This window comes from Tamandua tetradactyla, chromosome 6 (genome assembly GCF_023851605.1).
Source record: "Tamandua tetradactyla isolate mTamTet1 chromosome 6, mTamTet1.pri, whole genome shotgun sequence".
Classification (NCBI taxonomy): Eukaryota; Metazoa; Chordata; class Mammalia; order Pilosa; family Myrmecophagidae; genus Tamandua; species Tamandua tetradactyla.
The window spans coordinates 141,935,923-141,954,547 of NC_135332.1; the positions used below are offsets into that span (position 1 = coordinate 141,935,923).

The 18,625-nt window shown below is 38.0% G+C and overlaps 1 protein-coding gene and 1 non-coding gene across 4 annotated transcripts in view; one reads left to right on the plus strand and one right to left on the minus strand.

The window, feature by feature from the left end:
• MATN2 (matrilin 2) overlaps positions 1–16,906 on the plus strand; it is a 200,865-nt gene extending 183,959 nt beyond the window's left edge. For 2 of the 3 annotated variants that reach the window (XM_077167296.1, XM_077167297.1), the window contains exons 12-19: positions 1,556–1,678; positions 3,799–3,921; positions 9,930–10,343; positions 12,755–12,907; positions 13,930–14,001; positions 14,425–14,556; positions 14,903–15,001; positions 16,523–16,906. In XM_077167296.1, the coding sequence (XP_077023411.1) occupies positions 1,556–1,678; positions 3,799–3,921; positions 9,930–10,343; positions 12,755–12,907; positions 13,930–14,001; positions 14,425–14,556; positions 14,903–15,001; positions 16,523–16,578 (1,172 nt within the window). In that variant the 3' untranslated portion in view covers positions 16,579–16,906. The remainder of the gene's footprint in view (positions 1–1,555; positions 1,679–3,798; positions 3,922–9,929; positions 10,344–12,754; positions 12,908–13,929; positions 14,002–14,424; positions 14,557–14,902; positions 15,002–16,522) is intronic. The other variant, XM_077167298.1, reaches the window with a different exon arrangement.
• Positions 6,614–6,721, minus strand: LOC143689125 (U6 spliceosomal RNA). Its single transcript, XR_013178592.1, has one exon. It is a non-coding gene; the product is annotated as a U6 spliceosomal RNA (small nuclear RNA).
• Positions 16,907–18,625: the final 1,719 nt, after the last annotated feature.

The following is an 18,625-nucleotide window of genomic DNA, read 5'->3' on the forward strand; positions in this document are numbered from 1 at the left end:
AGAAGCCTACAACCTCCAGATGGGTCCCTGGTCCAGCTAAGTCCTGAAATCTAGAGGGCCCAGCCTCTCCAGAACATCAGATAGTTCCATCTCCCTACCCCATATTAGTGACAGACCCTTCCAACATCAAAAAATTAGAAAACCATAGCCTAAACACCCCTAAAGAGAGGGAGAAAGAAAAATGGTGATGGTGGAGTTATACAGAGAAGATAGGATTTAACAAATGAATATGATTACTGAATCATTGAATTGTTATCTCTTTTAGTCTCTAGTATCTTATAGCAGCTAGAAGTAAAAATCTAAAATTGTAGAGTTGCAATCCATACCAAACTCTGAAATCTGTTCTACAACTAATTGTGGTGCTGTGCTTTGAAATTTATTACTTTTTTGTATATATGTTATTTTTCACAAAAAAGAAAAAAAAAAAGCTGATTGTGATGATAGAAAATATTTATCCCTCCTAACCTCCTATATTCTGGAGCAGTTAGAAGGAAAAATCTGAAAGGATGATATGGTAGCCCATGAAAACTCTGGGATCTGTTCCTGTAACTGCTTGTTGAAGAGTGCTTTGAAAACTATTGCTTTTTTCTTTCTTTGCTTTGCATATATATTATACAATAAAAAATTTTAAAAAAAGAAAAAGAAAGTCACTGCCAGAGCCACAACTGACACTGAAAATTATGTCCTGTGGCCAGGAATAGTGCACTAGTAGAAAGATGTACAGTCTCAAATCCAAAATTCAGCTTCTTGCTCTGTCATTTATTATCTAGAACAGTTGCTTAACTCCTCTAAGCCTCTATTTATCTTTAATAATGTTGTGTTGTTTCTATTTCTGAGGGCACAAATCCCTCATGGATTCCACATTGTAATGAAGCCAATCTTAAGGTTTCAGAAACACAGCCTCTTAGGTGGGGCCCAGACAAGCTTGCTCAGGACACACAGCCTTAGAGTGAAATGCTAGTATAAATCTCAAGACACTTCAAAGCATAATCAGAAGGGAATCTGTAACCCTGAGCAAATGATTTTCACCCTTATCAGCCATCTTTTTTTTCACACTTCTCAAAGCACTTCGCAAAAAGCAACTCAGATTAATGCTATTTGAAGAAAAGATGGGTAACTGGAATCATTACTCTCATTTTTCAGACAGGGAAGTTAGGTTAAGTGATTCTCTGAAGTAGTATATTATGTCAGGGACAAAGCCAAAAATGGACTTCAGTGCTATTAATCTAAATTGACATTTAATCTCCTAAGTAATCATACCAACAGCGTTTCCATTCCACTGTCAGAAACTACATTTGCAGAAAGCCGATGATGGATTGCATTTTTATGAGACACTGAAGTAGGTGATGGTAAATGATGGTGGTGATGATAGCGAGAAAAATTTCAAGAGTTAGCCCAAATTACAGCCAATAAACTCTCTGTCCTCAGTTTTACCTTTCTACCCCGTATATCACTGAGTTCACTATGGCACCAGAGTCTGAGATGGATGGCTCCAAGTGAAGCCTATGTAAAATTTATATTGGTCAAATTGTCTAACTTTCTCTGGTGTCCTCAGGGAAAGACATCTGCCAAGCAGTAGACCACGGCTGTGAACACATTTGTGTGAACAATGACGAGTCATACATATGCAAGTGCATGGAGGGATTCCAGCTCTTGGAGGATGGGAAACGCTGCAGAAGTAAGTAACCTGAGGTGGAAACGAGCTTTTCCATTTTGGGTGCCCAGACGGTTATACAACTTCATTTACTCTTTAAAATCTTCCTTTACTGCTTATGTCACAGATAGAGGTTCTTGTGTTGGATGCTCTGAAAGGGTTTTGCTAATGATCAGTTCAGTCATCCCTTAGTTCTTCAGGAATGTCTCAGTCGAGGTTCTAGGGATGGGGTGCTTTGCTTGTTTTCATTTTGGCCCTTTCCACGATAGACATGTGGATGCCAGTACCTAGCACAGTGCCTGGCTAGTCAGTCTGAATGAGAATCTCTGCCAACAATAATTACAAGGTTTGAAAATAGAGTGATTTTTCTTCTTGGGAGACCTTATAAACAAGGGTAGAGGGAGGGGAGGAGCTGAAGGGAATGTCTGTGGGTTTTATTTATCTAGTCCCTCCATCATTTGCTTCTGCAGGTCACTCACAACAGATTCTAAGAGTTTATTTGGAAGGTGACTCAGGGATTGTGTTTGGCTTTTGCCAAAAGATACATGGTTCCCAAAGGAGGAGAGGGACACAGATACACTAGCTCAGTACAGTGGACATTCAAAGAATATAGAGCAAGATTTTTTCTTCTCTGTGAGATTCTAAACTGTTAATCTCTAACTTTGGGGGATTTTGATACTGTCTACTTGATATTGTACCACTCTGCCCTGCTGGATAAAATGGCCCTTTTTAAATTAGAAGCAAAACTGATACATTTGCTTTATTTTTATTTTTTTTTATTGTGTGTTTCCTACATATATGCATTTCTGTATCTATACAAACATACGCATGGAGGCTGATATGTGATGTGTATATCACGGAATTTCGTTCAGGTTTTTTTGGGGGTGGTGGTGGTGCATGGGCTGGGAATGAGACCCGGGTCTCCTGCACAACAAGGGAGAATTCTACCAGTGAACTGCCTTTATATCCCTGCTTCAATTGCTTTTGAGGTTGATTTTTGGGAATTTTCTCTCCAGACTTTTATGGGACAACTGGGGACATTCTGCACGTCAACAAAGCTGGGTTGAGTAGAGCTCACTGGCCTTACTCTTCATCCAGGAAGAGGGGCTCCTGCCTTTAGCCAACATGCTTTGCTTAGACAACAGACTTGGTATTTTTTTAGGGCAATTTTTTGAGGTATATTCACACACCAAATAATCCATCCAAAGTATGACAGCTGACTCTTGAGTTGCTGATGCTTTACTGCTACAGAGCTCTCTGCACACTCCTAGGTCTGCCTTCACGCTGGGCCTCCCTTCTGTGGACACCATGCCTGCAGTTCTGTGGAGATCGTGGCGTCTGCCTGATGAGTTTGTTCATGCTTTTGTTTCTGTAAATGCGTGTACTTCACATGGCACACAGATACACACCATTTACTTATCAAACATATTTATTGCCTAGCGAATTGAGCTATGTACACATCTCTCTCACCATTCCACGTTCTGTAGGGATCTGTAGTTACTGCTTCCAACTTTGCCTGTAGTTTCTCCTTTTAGAGAGCTAATGACAGAAGACACTCTAGGCTTTTGTGACATGGAAGAGGAAGAGCACTGACCAGTCTCAGATTTCCTGCCTCCACTGTGTCATCAACTTGCTGGATGACCTTGGGCAACTCATTGAAACTTTGAGGATCTGTTTCTTCACATATAAGTTGGGTACAGTTACCTGTGCCTCCCTCCTCTCACTGGATGTTGTGAAGATTAAAGGACTCTAACTATTTTGAAGCGTTTTAAGTGCCTCACACGTGAGAAATGTTCATTAGATAATCAAAATTGGAGTGATTGGGATGTGTGTGTTAAAAAAAAGAAAATAAGAAGCTCAGGATAATCAAAACCCAAAGCACAGCTAACAGTTCTAAACCTGATCCAGACCACTCTACTGTTCACCATACCATTCAGACTTGTGGGGTTCAGAGCTTTCTTAGATGAGTTTTTCCCTTAGCTCAGCCTATCCCGAGTATTAGACTGAAAAAGGAAATGCTATAAAGGTTTGAAATGAGATGGATTTTTAATAAATGGGTTGCTTCTGTAATGTCTTACGTGACTGTTCAGTCCAGCTTTTTTTCTGCACTGATGAGATTGTTCAATTCCCTACGTTTTCCTCAGGGAAGGATGTCTGCAAATCGACCCGCCATGGCTGTGAACAAACTTGTGTTAATAATGGCAATTCATACATCTGCAAATGCTCACAGGGATTTATTCTAGCTGAGGACGGAAGACGGTGCAAGAGTGAGTGATCTGAACTTGGCTCTCTGCTTTGATTTGGTTTGGGATCAACTGCTTTTTGGAGTATTTTCAGGAAACAAATCCCTCACTACTTTTGCTCTCATAAATATGAGAATACATAAATACAGAATGCACAAGTAGCACCTGTGAAAAAACTTTGTAAGTTAATTACCAGCCAAAAAGTTAGAGTGATCTTAGGCTGAATAAAAATATCTGGAATGAGGGAGGTAGAAATTATGTTCTGCTTTGTGCTAAGGAATTATATTCAGTTCTTGGCATGAGAGAGATGATGGATTAAAGGTTAAATATTAAAAAATATGTAAAACCACAAAAGAAATAGAAGAACTCCTGAGAGAATTATTTTATAATCTCAGAGTAGAGTAGAGCTTTCTAAACATTGCATGAGACATAGAAGCCGTAAAAAGAAAAACAATGGAAAACTATTTAGTAAGAAATTAAAGCTATGATATCATTTTTTATTAATTAAAGAAAAAAAAAGAAATTAACACATTTAGAAATCATTCCATTCTACATATGCAATCAGTAATTCTTAACATCATCACATAGATGCATGATCTTCATTTCTTAGTACATTTGCATCGATTTAGGAAAAGAACTAGCAAAACAACAGAAAAAGATATAGAATGTCAATATAGAGAAAAAAAAAATAATAATAATAGTAAAAAAAAGACACAAACAAACAAACAAACAAACAAACGAAAAAAAAAACCTATAGCTCAGATGCAGCTTCATTCAGTGTTTTAACATGATTACTTTACAATTAGGTATTATTGTGCTGTCCATTTTTGAGTTTTTGTATCTAGTCCTGTTGCACAGTCTGTATCCCTTCAGCTCCAATAACCCATTATCTTACCCTGTTTCTAACTCCTGATGGTCTCTGTTACCAATGACATATTCCAAGTTTATTCTCGAATGTCCATTCACATCAGTGGGACCATACAGTATTTGTCCTTTAGTTTTTGGCTAGACTCACTCAGCATAATGTTCTCTAGGTCCATCCATGTTATTACATGCTTCATAAGTTTATCCTGTCTTAAAGCTGCATAATATTCCATCGTATGTATATACCACAGTTTGTTTAGCCACTCGTCTGTTGATGGACATTTTGGCTGTTTCCATCTCTTTGCAATTGTAAATAACGCTGCTATAAACATTGGTGTGCAAATGTCCGTTTGTGTCTTTGCCCTTAAGTCCTTTGAGTAGATACCTAGCAATGGTATTGCTGGGTCGTATGGCAATTCTATATTCAGTTTTTTGAGGAACCACCAAACTGCCTTCCACAGTGGTTGCACCATTTGACATTCCCACCAACAGTGGATAAGTGTGCCTCTTTCTCTGCATCCTCTCCAGCACTTGCCATTTTCTGTTTTGTTGATAATGGCCATTCTGGTGGGTGTGAGATGATATCTCATTGTGGTTTTGATTTGCATTTCTCTAATGGCCAGGGACATTGAGCATCTCTTCATGTGCCTTTTGGCCATTTGTATTTCCTCTTCTGGTAGGTGTCTGTTTAAGTCTTTTTCCCATTTTGTAATTGGGTTGGCTGTCTTTTGTTGTTGAGTTGGACAATCTCTTTATAAATTCTGGATACTAGACCTTTATCTGATATGTCGTTTCCAAATATTGTCTCCCATTGTGTAGGCTGTCTTTCTACTTTCTTGATGAAGTTCTTTGATGCACAAAAGTGTTTAATTTTGAGGAGCTCCCATTTATTTATTTCTTTCTTCAGTGCTCTTGCTTTAGGTTTAAGGTCCATAAAACCGCCTCCAATTGTAAGTTTCATAAGATATCTCCCTACATTTTCCTCTAACTGTTTTATGGTCTTAGACCTAATGTTTAGATCTTTGATCCATTTTGAGTTAACTTTTGTTTAGGGTGTGAGATACGGGTCTTCTTTCATTCTTTTGCATGTGGATATCCAGTTCTCTAGGCACCATTTATTGAAGAGACTGTTCTGTCCCAGGTGAGTTGGCTTGACTGCCTTATCAAAGATCAAATGTCCATAGATGAGAGGGTCTATATCTGAGCACTCTATTCGATTCCATTGGTCGATATATCTATCTTTATGCCAATACCATGCTGTTTTGACCACTGTGGCTTCATAATATGCCTTAAAGTCCGGCATCGTGAGACCTCCAGCTTCGTTTTTTTTCCTCAAGATGTTTTTAGCAATTCGGGGCAACCTGCCCTTCCAGATAAATTTGCTTATTGGTTTTTCTATTTCTGAAAAATAAGTTGTTGGGATTTTGATTGGTATTGCATTGAATCTGTAGATCAGTTTAGGTAGGATTGACATCTTAATTATATTTAGTCTTCCAATCCATGAACACCGTACGCCCTTCCATCTATTTAGGTCTTCTGTGATTTCTTTTAGCAGTTTTTTGTAGTTTTCTTTATATAGGTTTTCTGTCTCTTTGGTTAAATTTATTCCTAGGTATTTTATTCTTTTAGTTGAGATTGTAAATGGGATTCATTTCTTGATTTCCCCCTGAGCTTGTTCATTACTAGTGTATAGAAAAGCTACAGATTTTTGAATGTTGATCTTGTAGCCTGCTACTTTGCTGTACTCATTTATTAGCTCTAGTAATTTTGTTGTGGATTTTTCTGGGTTTTCTACGTATAGCATCATATCGTCTGCAAACAGTGATAGTTTTACTTCTTCCTTTCCAATTTTAAAAATATGGAACGCTTCACGAATTTGCGTGTCATCCTTGCGCAGGGGCCATGCTAATCTTCTCTGTATCGTTCCAATTTTTAGTATATGTGCCGCCGAAGCAAGCACTGTGAATTTTTTTAATGCTGCCCTAAATAACAAAATGTCTCTCCACACCCAGATTGTTTAAGTGTTTGAATAAAGCTTTTCTTTTTTTTACTGTCAACATTTGAACCAAAAGCTTCAGGGCAGATTAAAAGCATTCACAGTGATGATTCTTGATTAAGCTTCAGTAGGTCAGTAGTGTATTTACAGGAGTGCCACCTAATGGGCACTTCATCTATTCTTCCAGCAAGTATTTATTGAACACCTATTGTTTGCCAGACACTGTGGGTATAAAAATGAATTCTTTCTGAGGAGGATGTCTTGGACTGGAAAAAAGAGACAGAGGTGTAAAGAATTACTATACAGTGTGGCAGATGCATGGAGTATTCACTAGCCTATAGGCAACTTGGTGAAAGTTTTTTTTGTGTGTTGGTCACCACTGAAGTCCTGTTCTTCCCACTGCCTTACACAAAGCAGATGCTCAATAAGTAACTTTTAAAAATATATAGATTATCAGGGTCAGGGTATATAGAGTAACTAATACAAGCTGGATTACCTAGAAAAGGTGATGGTTGAACTAAATTTTAAGAATCTGAAACTTATCCCTGCAAAGGATAGGCTAAGCCTAATTAAAATTAGGCCTAAGAATCACTCCCAAGAGAATCTCTTTTGTTGCTCAGATGTGGCCTCTCAACCAACACAACAAGCAAACTCACTGCCCTCCCCATCTCTACGTGGGACATGACTCCCAGGGGTTTAAATCTTCCTGGCAATGTGGGACAGAAATCCTAGAATGAGCTGGGACTCAGTATCAAGGGATTGAGAAAACCTTCTAGACCAAAAGGTTTATAGAGAAATGAGACAAAATAAAGTATTAATGGCTGAAAGATTTCAAACAGAGTGAAGAGGTTATCCTGGAGGTTATTCTTACACATTATATAGATATCACCTTTTTAGTTAAGGCATATTGGAGAGGCTGGAGGGAAGTGCCTGAAAATGTAGAGCTGTGTTCCAGTAGCCATGTTTCTTGAAAATGATTGTATAATGATAGAGCTTTCACAATGTGACTGTGATTGTGGAAACCTTGTGTCTGATGCTCCTTTTATCTACCTTATCGACAGATGAGTAAAGCATAGGGATTAAAAATCAATAATAAGGGGAACAAATGTTAAAATAAATTTAGTAGATTGAAATGCTAGTGATCAATAAAAGGGAGTGGTAAGGGGTATAGGAAAAAATAGGGGAAACAAAGGCTTAAATATATTGGGTAGATGGAAATACTAGCCATCAAGGAGAGGGAGGGGTTAGGGTATGGTATATATGAGTTTTTTCTTTTTTCTATTTATTTATTTTTCTAAATTGATGCAAATGTTCTAAGAAATGATCATGGCGATGAATATACAACTATGTGATGATACTATGAGTTATTATTTACCAAGAATGGAATGATCATATGATAAGAATGTTTGTTTTTATATGTTGTTATATTTAAATTTTTTAAAATATATTAAAAAATAATAATAGTGGTATATGGTAATCCTTTATTTTATGTGACTTTTCTGTAAACCCACAACTTCTCTAATAAAAAAAAAAAACAACGTGAACAAAAGCTAAAAAAAAGAATACAGGGTAAGGGATGATATGGTCCTTATTTTAAAACTTCAACTTCTGTGTAAGACCAGAAGGAGAGACATTTAGTTGGTGCAAAATTTGTATTTTGGGTAATTTATTACTTAATTTAACTTGTATGGTCAGTTTGGTTGAACGCCGTTAGTACATGGAGTCTTGAATAGGGCATGAGATCTTCTTGGTTTGTCCAGGTTAGAGTGATGCCCCGATGTATCGCAGAGCAATTTGGGCAATAAATAAAGTATTTGCAAAGTCCCCTTGGGGCACTGGGGAGAAAGGAGGAAATATTCAACTTCCCCATTTGGAGAATTTCTCATATTCTTGCAGTGGGGACAACCAAAATAGGCTGAGTCCTTGATCTTGGGATCACCCCTATGAAACTTATTCCTGCAGTGGATAAATGAAACCTACTTAAAATTATGCTAAGAGTCACCTCCAGAGAACCTCTTTGGTTGCTCAGATATGGCCTCTCTCTCTCTAAGCCAATTCAGCAGGTGAACTCATAGCCCACCCCCTTATGTGGGACATGACTCCCAGGGGTGTAAATCTCTCTGGCAATTTGGGATAGAACTCCTGGGATAAGCCAGGGCCCAGCATCATGGAATTGAAAAGACCTTCTTGACCAAAAGGAGGATGAGAGATATGAGACACAATAAAGTTTCAGTGGCTGAGCGATTTTGAACAGAGTCAAGAGGTTATCCTGGGGGTTATTCTTATGCATTATGTAGATAGCCCTTTATGGTTATGGCATATTGGATTGGTTAGAGGGAGGTACCTGAAACTGTTGAACTGTGTTCTAGTAACCTTGATTCTGGAAGACGATTGAGTAACAATATAACTTTTATAATGTGACCATGAGATTGTGAAAATTTTGTGCTTGATGCTCCTTTATCAGGGTATGAACAGATGAGTAAAAAAATATGGACAATAAATAAATAAATAATAGGGGGTTTAAGTGGTAAAATAAATTGGGTAGATTGAAATACTAGCGGTCAGTGAGAGGGAGGGTAAAGGTTATGGTATGTATGAATTTTTAAAATTTGTTTTTCTGGAGTGATGCAAATGCTCTAAAAATGATCATGGTGATGAATGTACAACAATGTGATGATACTGTGAACCATTGATTGTACACTATGTATGGACCATAAATGTGTGATGATTTGTCAATATTAAATAAACAAAAAGAATGCCAGCACTAGGGCCTGGAATAAAGTTATAGGAATCTTTTGGTATTGACATCATAGCTTTCATTATAGTCTACACACAGTCCTATCCACACCTTGCTGTCAGTGATCAGGATTTGCACAGACCTGATTTCCTAGACAATTTGTACATCTGTTAATTGTTTTGCTTTGTTTTGTTTTCTGTGCTAAAATACTTTTTATCAATGAGACAAGCCAAACCTAAAGACAAGTGTGAAAATTATTTTCATGACCTACCCCACACCTCATCTGTCCTATCATCTAAAGAACGTTCTTTAGCAAAGGCAATTCCCCAAAGCTAAAGTTATCCCTCCAATTGAAGCAGTTTTCTTCTACTCTTGTACATGAGTTTTTTGTTTTTTTATTCTTTTATTATCTCAACTTTCCTTTCGTTCTTGCAGGATGCACTGAAGGCCCAATTGACCTGGTTTTTGTGATCGATGGATCCAAGAGTCTTGGAGAAGAGAATTTTGACATTGTGAAGCAGTTTGTTACTAGAATTATCGATTCCTTATCAATTTCTCCCAAGGCTGCTCGAGTGGGGCTGCTCCAATATTCAACGCAGGTCCGCACAGAGTTTACCCTGAGAAATTTCAGCTCGGCCAAAGACATGAAAAAAGCTGTGGCCCACATGAAATACATGGGCAAGGGTTCAATGACTGGGTTGGCCCTGAAACACATGTTTGAGAGAAGTTTTATGGAAGTAGAAGGGGCCAGGCCTCTCTCTTCACAGGTGCCCAGAGTGGCCATCGTGTTCACCGATGGACGTGCTCAGGATGATGTCTCCGAGTGGGCCAATAAAGCCAAGGCCAATGGTAATATGGGATGAATATATGGTTCACACTAGTCAAAGTTCAGGTTTCTTAAACTTACTCAGAGGTCACAGCTGGCCAGTCTCTGGGAGTACAGAATATCTTCTTCTCAACCACTTTCTTCTTTCTTCAGAATATCTTCTTCTCAACCACCTTTACTAAGCTGCCACCTAGAGGCCTTAAGTAGAGTACTGTACTCTCAGGAAGGATGAGAAAGTCTTGCAGACTATGTGGTTCCAGTTACACAGGCCACACCTGGGTAATCATCTACTATGTTTTACTAGCCAGTCGGTGACCTCCAATGGTGACAGTCAACCCTACACATGCTATTTAACCACAGATAAATACACTCCCATCAATTCCCAAATACTGGTCAGGTTGCTTGAGAATTACCTGTAGAGCTTGTTAAAATAGATTCCTGGTGGGAATTTCTACTGATACTTTTTTTAAAAACCAATGTTTCAAGTGAATGCTCTGAAAGCACAATAGCCCTAGCAGAGAGAATATTCTTGTTTCCAGGAGGTAAAAATCTAGTTTTTGAGAATATCAGAATGTTGGAGGACATTAAACTTTTGTTGCTCAGGAAAGCTCAGCCTCTTCTCCAATGTTTTCCTGACCCATGTATAATACAGGGAGGGATCTGAAATTTCACATTTTACAGATGTGAAATATGGCAGAGGAGTATGGCTTTTGGCAAAAGGAAACCAAAAAGCTAGGATGGTTGGTAGAGACAGCTTATGGTGAACACAGCTTCTGGATTCCTTAGTATGCCAAGAAAACTTGAGGCTGTGAAGCAGTTTGTTTGAAAGCCACCTTCTTTAAGTAATTATTCATGCCACAGTGCTTTACCAGGTCCTATAAGGGGGTAAAGGGTTTGCACAGACCAGGGCCTCATCCAAGACATTATGAGCCCAGGGCCTAGGTCAGGTCAGGCAGATAGTAGGTGGTTGACAAACACTTGTTGGGTGAACAGACAAACCAATGAAAGTACCAGCAAACTATCAATTCATTGAACTCCATTCCTCATCACAGAAAGGCTGGTTCACATTGACATTCACTCTTTGTGAAGCAGGCCATTTTATCACTATTACTTACTTCACTAGTCATCTTTTGTTTTCAGCCCCAACTAGTGGCAGCCATAAAGTTTCCTGCCCTGAATTATCTGGTTGGAATATAAACTGGCTCTTTATACCCAATTCCTCTGCTTCCAGTCCAGATCAGCTTGCTAGAGTTCATGTCAAACCTATGGGCCCCTCCAGCCTGCAGTCCTAAAATATATTAAGGGAAGCATCCTGGTCTCCAGAGACAGTGATTAGTCCTTTTATTTGTCTCATGAAGGGCACTCTACCTTATCTATCCTTCCCCAACTCAAATGTCCATGAATCACCCAAAGGCACTTTGGTGGTTGGAGAGGGGAACATGTTTATTTAGTTTTTGAATCCACAAGATATATCTGATAACATCCTCTAATGAATTTAATTGCTACTGTGTATAGCTAATGTAACCTTCCCCCCCCCCACCCCCACCCCCACCCCCCCCCCCCCACCCCCCCCCCCCCGGTCTAACTAACGCAATCTTAAAATAGTAGTTATCCTTTTTAGGAAAGATAAAATCACTGGTCTTCCAGACAAATATGCTGCACTTTCAGACTTAGAACAAGACATAAGTCTCAGCACTTGGTTTAAAGAGCCATTTTATGTGTATTTTAAGAATCTCAGCCAGAATATTAGTGCTGAAAAATGTTGGAAATCAGACAGAACTTAAGGTTTGATTGTTTTACTTTCATACGAGGGCTAATGATTAATTTTGTTTAGAAAAGCTTTTGGAGCAACTCCATATCCCTTTGGAAATGTAAAGTTAGTACTTGGGTTTCTTCTTTTTCCTGACTTTGGACATTTCCAGTGGTCTGCAGATTCTCCTTTTCAGATTATTGCCTTGTCACAAGGTTGTAGTCTTTTCAGGAGAGGTGGGCAGAATACAGCTTCACTTGGCCCAGTTCAACTTAAAGTTCTTACCTGTACCTTTGAAAAGTAGAAACTGGGATATGGTATATATTGTCCTGTTTCTTAGAATTCTTCCATAAGAGATTCCCGTTTAGTAGTAATAAGATTAGTGCTCTTTCCTACATATCCATATAGCTAATACAGGGAAAAGTTGAAGATAAATGACTCAGCCCAGAGCTATGCAAGTTTGTTCCCAACCTCTCCTCAATATCCCACCATCCCCTTGGATCCTTCCTTTTGCTCAAAGAGCCAAAATTAAAATTGTGGAAACATTTTTAAAGGGGAGGTTGACATAGACCCTTCAAATCGACAGAACTCAACAGCTAGCTGGCTTTACAGCAGTACACACCACCTCCAGATCCAGGAAACACAACTCTAACTACCTTGTTCTTAATTTGCTCTGCTCCTTAGGTATAACTATGTATGCTGTTGGTGTAGGAAAAGCCATTGAAGAAGAACTACAAGAGATTGCCTCCGAACCCACTGACAGGCATCTCTTCTACGCTGAAGACTTCAGCACAATGGGGGAGATAAGTGAAAAACTAAAGAAAGGCATATGTGAAGGTACTGTATAGTTCATGTCTAGGAGAGACCTTTGCAAACAGAGCAGCATGAACCTTTGAACTAAAGATTCTTAACCCATCCCTTCAGTGTTTCTAAAAGAAGTATTTCCCTCATGGGCAGCAACAGGGGAAAGTGGATTAGGAAAGACAAGGAAAAAAAAAATAGCTATCATTGCTTGAGCACTTGTTCTCTGCCAAGCAGTGTAGTGTTTTGACACACAAGCATTCTTAATCTTCACAAAAACCCTACAAAGATGATCATTTAACTAAGAAACAACCATTATATTTACCAGGCGAGCTGATGTACAATTTCAAGACATGCTTGTGATTGGAGTGGAAAGTGACAGTCCTCAAGCCCATAGTTGAAAATTTTATGAAATGCCCTGTCCAGCCCTTCATGGACTACTTGTTTACCGAACATCAGACTGCCCTTTAGAATTTACATCTTATGTACACTAGCCTTCTATATTTTACTTTTCTTCAGTTCATGAACTATGCCAGGCAGCTTATAATTAGCAGTTCTGCCTAAAGCCCAATTCTCAGATTCAGTTACCAATAAAATCCCAGACTGTTATGTATCTTACTCCCCCATTAGTAAAGAATACTGAGATGAAGAGGGACTAGGGAGGAAAGACCTTTCAGGTTTCTAATGTGAATAGATGTTTTGCCTCTAAGCTCTTTTATTCAAGGAGAAATGCCTGAAGAAGAGCTGCTGCTACTACAGCTTGATCCTTGGACAACTTTTTTATGTCTACCCTTTAGACAGGACATTTCTGGGGGCAGTCTCAAGTAAGAAGACTCACTTTAGGGATCCAGGCTTCTCTTACTTGAGAGAACTGCCACAGAGTAGTCTTGGATTATTGTGGTAACTGATTGCTTACTTGAGTCTTTGGTGTTGCCAAACTTAAAACTGAAATAGCCTAGGTTATGGCAGGTAGGTGAGAAGTTGATCTGGGACCAGCTTCTAAATGATACGTGTATATGGACAACTGTCATTCTTTTGGGTCATCTTTTTCCTCTCAGCTCTGGAAGATTCTGATGGAAGCCAGGACTCCCCAGCAGGGGAACTGCCAAAGATGGTCCAGCGGCCAACAGGTAAATTTTTAAAAGCAGTGTTTTCAGAACCTTCAGAAGATGCTTCTACTGTGGATTCCCTTCAGACAAGGGTTGTAAAGGAGAGATTTATGTGATGTACTTTTTGTTGATTTATATTAACTATGGCCTTTTTTTTTAAATGCATGGCCAGGAATCGAACCAGCTATCCCGCATGGCAGGCGAGCATTCTACCACTGAACCACCCATGTACCGTTAACTGTGGCTTTATTCCCTCAATCAGATAGGAAACATTTTCTCTATAATTTAAGTTGTTTTTGGTAACTAGTACCTCTGTTGAGTCTTTCCCAAAGTCAAGCTATGTACCAAGAGCTAGGAATACCGAGCACCTTCCTCTGCTGATGGCTGTTTTATAACCACAAGCATGTTAGGCAGGTTTGATTTCAGTTTTCTTTCTCTTTACAGAATCTGAGCCAGTCACCATAAATATCCAAGACCTACTTTCCTGTTCTAATTTTGCAGTGCAACACAGATATCTGTTTGAAGATGCCCTTTCACAATCTACACAAAAACTTTACCACTCGACAAAACTGTCAGGTAATTCTAGGTAAAATATTACTATAAGGTAAACTGATACCAGCCTTTCAGTTTGCCAATAAACTTGGTTTAAAGAAAGAAAAGGAGAAAAGTAAGTAAAGTGAGAACTAAAAAATGAACTTAAAGAAACCCAAGTAGTCTCCCCACTAATACTCAATAAAGGCCACTTCCAGCATTGGAAGCATGTACAACCCTTTCCTGGTATTTACTTCTGCTTCTGGTTGCATGGAAAAAGTTGAACATGTCTTTCATTGTGGTTTCCTCCATATGCTGATTCAGTCCTATTATTATGTGTCTAGAAGTCTGGTGGATTATAGAGGTGAACACTTTCCATCTGTTTTCTCAGGAAGCCCTTTAGAAGAAAAACATGAACAATGCAAATGTGAAAACCTTATAATGTTCCAGAACCTTGCAAATGAAGAAGTAAGAAAATTAACAAAGCGCTATATCCTTTTCTGTTATGCTTCTATGTGGAATGTAGAGAACAGTATCAAAATTTCGCAAATATCTGAAGTCATTTCCATAAAGCCAAGAATAAAAAATTTTTTAAAGTAGCCCAAATAAGGTATTTGAGTGAAACAAACAGCTTAAAAGCAAGGGTCACTTAGTTGTCGCCTGCTGTTTTAGGGGGGTTTAGCAGTAAGGCTGGTCTGCCAGTAAGGAGGCAAAGTAGAAAGGGTAAAAAAACTTATTTAACTCTCTGCTGGAAGGATATGTACACCAGGGCTGAAGTACATGACAGGTACAGTATGTATAGGCAAGCAATGCTGTAGTATGAAGCAGTTTTAAACTCAATCTAAACTCCGAGCCTTTCCTTTAGCATTGCAGTCACATTTGGATTTGGTGTGTAGTTTCTGGAGGACTGTTTATCTTGGCAGCACAAATCTTTTATATCAGCACTCTAAAACATGAAACATTTTACCGAGGGAACAGCAGGATTCAATGATTCATTAAAACAATATTACAAATAAAAGGAATGCTTTGGCATAACCGAGAAATAAGGATTCAATGCTTTTACACACTAAACACCCAGCCAACTGGCTCTAAACTTAAAATTACAGTAAGCTTACTAAAGCTGGCTGATATCTATCTCAACGTACATTAATGAGTCTACAGGGAATTGGTTTAATTCTGAATCACCTCTGTACCAATGGGTTTACATAGTAACAATAGCATATAGTAGATCCCTTCCTAAAAGCTGGAAATATGCTCCCCTAAGTAAAATAAAGTACTTCTGAAAAAGTGGTTAATATTGATGATAAATCTGGGCTCTATTTCTGCCATTAAAGGAACAGGTGGAGGGTATTAAAGCACTTACAAAGAAGACAAATGCTTATTCCAGTGCCCTTTTCCCTTTTGCCACCTCCACCTCTGAAGATTCTCTCTGCTTGACAAAAGGTGTCAAGTACAAGAGACTGAGTAACACAGAAAAGCACGTAGGTTAGAATTCCTAAAGGCTGCGTTCCCTATGGCCTAATCTGCCGTCATGGGTGACTTCAGACTTCATAATATCTTACTTTTTAAGGTCTAACCCTTCCGTTCTCATATTCCCAACCTTTTCATTTCTAGCTTCCTAAGGTGTGCTATGGCAAACTAATTTACAAGCAACAGGGGTTAATGGTGTGCTTTAGAACTTAAAAATTTTTTAAAAAATAAGAGTTCAAATTGAGTTACCTGGCTTCAGTGTTAAAAAAAAAACTTAACCTGAAATGTATTTATAAGTCTTGATACAGCAGATATTTAATGAAAATGCAGGTTAAAACAATACCATTCTACCCATCAGCCTGGCAAAAATTAGTATGTTTTACATATTAGTAAACTTGTAAGTCAGGGTTTTATATGCTTGATAGAAATGGAAAAAAGCAAAGCCTTTTATTTTTCAGGGCAAATTTTTATGTAGATAAATTGCATTTGAAGGAAATAAAAATAGGCAATTCTGATTCCTCTTCCTTAATTTGAGATTCACTAGAAGAAATGACACAGAGAATGGAAGCTCTGGAAAATCGCCTAAGATACAGATGAAGATTAGAAATGCTCTCCATATTTGCACATCATCATATCAAGAAATTACAATCACAGCCCCAAATTTCAGACTATCCTTGGTCTGTAATGTTGTGATGTAAAATATATGTTCTGAAAAAGTTCAGGACAGAACAAAGACAAAAGGCAGACACCAACTTGTATAAACATATTTAGGGAAAAAATTCTGTCAGAATTCTGTGAGTTCAAGTGAGAAGAAATAAGCTACGCAAGGTATTTTGTAACATACTGTGGATGTTTTGCTTCTGCCCCTTCCTGCCTTAGTGTTGCGATTTTGTTTGACTACAAAATAAAAGTTTGCACAGTTTTACTTCTGTAGAACACTGGCTATAGATAAAGCTATTTTTTGTATTAGATTTTACCTTGATATATGTATATGGATGTATGCCTAAAACCATAGGACATATGTACTTGTATAACAAGTTGAAATTTTTTATACAACATTAAAATCAAGTACTTCAGAGGATGGCAGTCTGTGTAAAATTCTTAGCTTAACTTTAAACGCAAGATATGTAGACATGGGACATAGCCAATACACACGTGAAAAAATGCTCATTTTCACTGGTAATCAGGAAAATGCAGGTTTGAACAATCCCATTTTCTACCCATCAGCTTGACAAAAATTAGTATGTTTGCCTATACTAATATAATTGTAAGGATGTGGAATATGGGGCTCTGTACACTGCCAATGTAAATAGGTAGTCTCTTTGGAAAACAGTCTGTCAGTATCTAGCAAAAGTGAAGATGCATAAAACCCTGTAATTCTAGCACTGTACTTACAGGTATCTAATTTGAGGACTTTAGCAAACGCATACAAGGAAACCAATACAGTTTGTAAAAGCAATTAGAAACAACTTAAACTTCATCAAAAAGGGAAATGGTAAATTGTGGTGCCCATAGCATAGAAATACATTTAGAAGAAATGCACTAAATCTACACATGGGAGAATGCAAAAACAGAGATAAATTTAAAAGCCAATGACAGAATATGTTCAGCATGACACAATTTCTATATAATTTAAAGCAAACATTACTAGAAGTTGTTCAAAAATATGAATATTTAAGTATAAGAAATGCTCTAGAAGGGTATATGGCAAAATACTGGTTGTCCTGGGAAAATAAATGGGAATAGGGACAGGGTCAAGGTCAAGGGGGACTTTAACTGTCATTCAAAGTGTTTTCTTAAATAAAAAACAAATTTGAAGAATATACTTATACATGAATGGCACAGTGAGCTCAGAAAGGCACTACGAGTAAGAAGCATTATAGCTTGCAATTTCAATAAGAAATGAAGATACCCAAAATGACATCCTTCCCATGGAAGCCACTAGGTGGGTCCAAAACATAAAACACCTTGAATAAGTTTCCAACTGTTTTAATATCTTAAGACACAACTTCATCAGAATGTCCTTTCCAGTAACATGGTAGTCTGAGAAGAATGTATCTTAGGCCTCAATTTCATCTGAAAAAGCATCTGATTCTTTCCAAGTATGAAAGCTGTGATTTACAGCTCTTCTCACTTTTAGAACTAAGGTTTTTTCCAATCATTATCTCTCTATATTTACTTTTAAAATCTTTCATCACTTTGCTTAAATGGAGAGCCGAATATAGTTTCACAGTGGTCCATGATCCTATTTAACCAGTTTCCAAACCACCTGACAATTTTGACATTTTGCCAAAGGTATCAAACTATCTTTGGAATATTCCCAAAAGGGACCCTAGAAAATCACAAAAGGATATGTTTTTTCACCTTGTAAAAAGAGAGGTGCTAAAAATAATTAGGTTTATTATTAAATAGGTTCATATTATTAATATCAACTGCATGGTAAGTATCAAATTAAAAGAGACACTTAACCTTTCCTAGTTACCTTTCCTAGAAATGTTACATGCCACAGAAATAACCAAATTTCCTTGTCAGTTACATTGTTCTATTATGAACACACACCAGATTCTCAGTGATCTATTATCTATTAACAACCATGGCCACTTCAATCTTTTATCATCCACAGTTTTTGTTTTGTTCTGATACT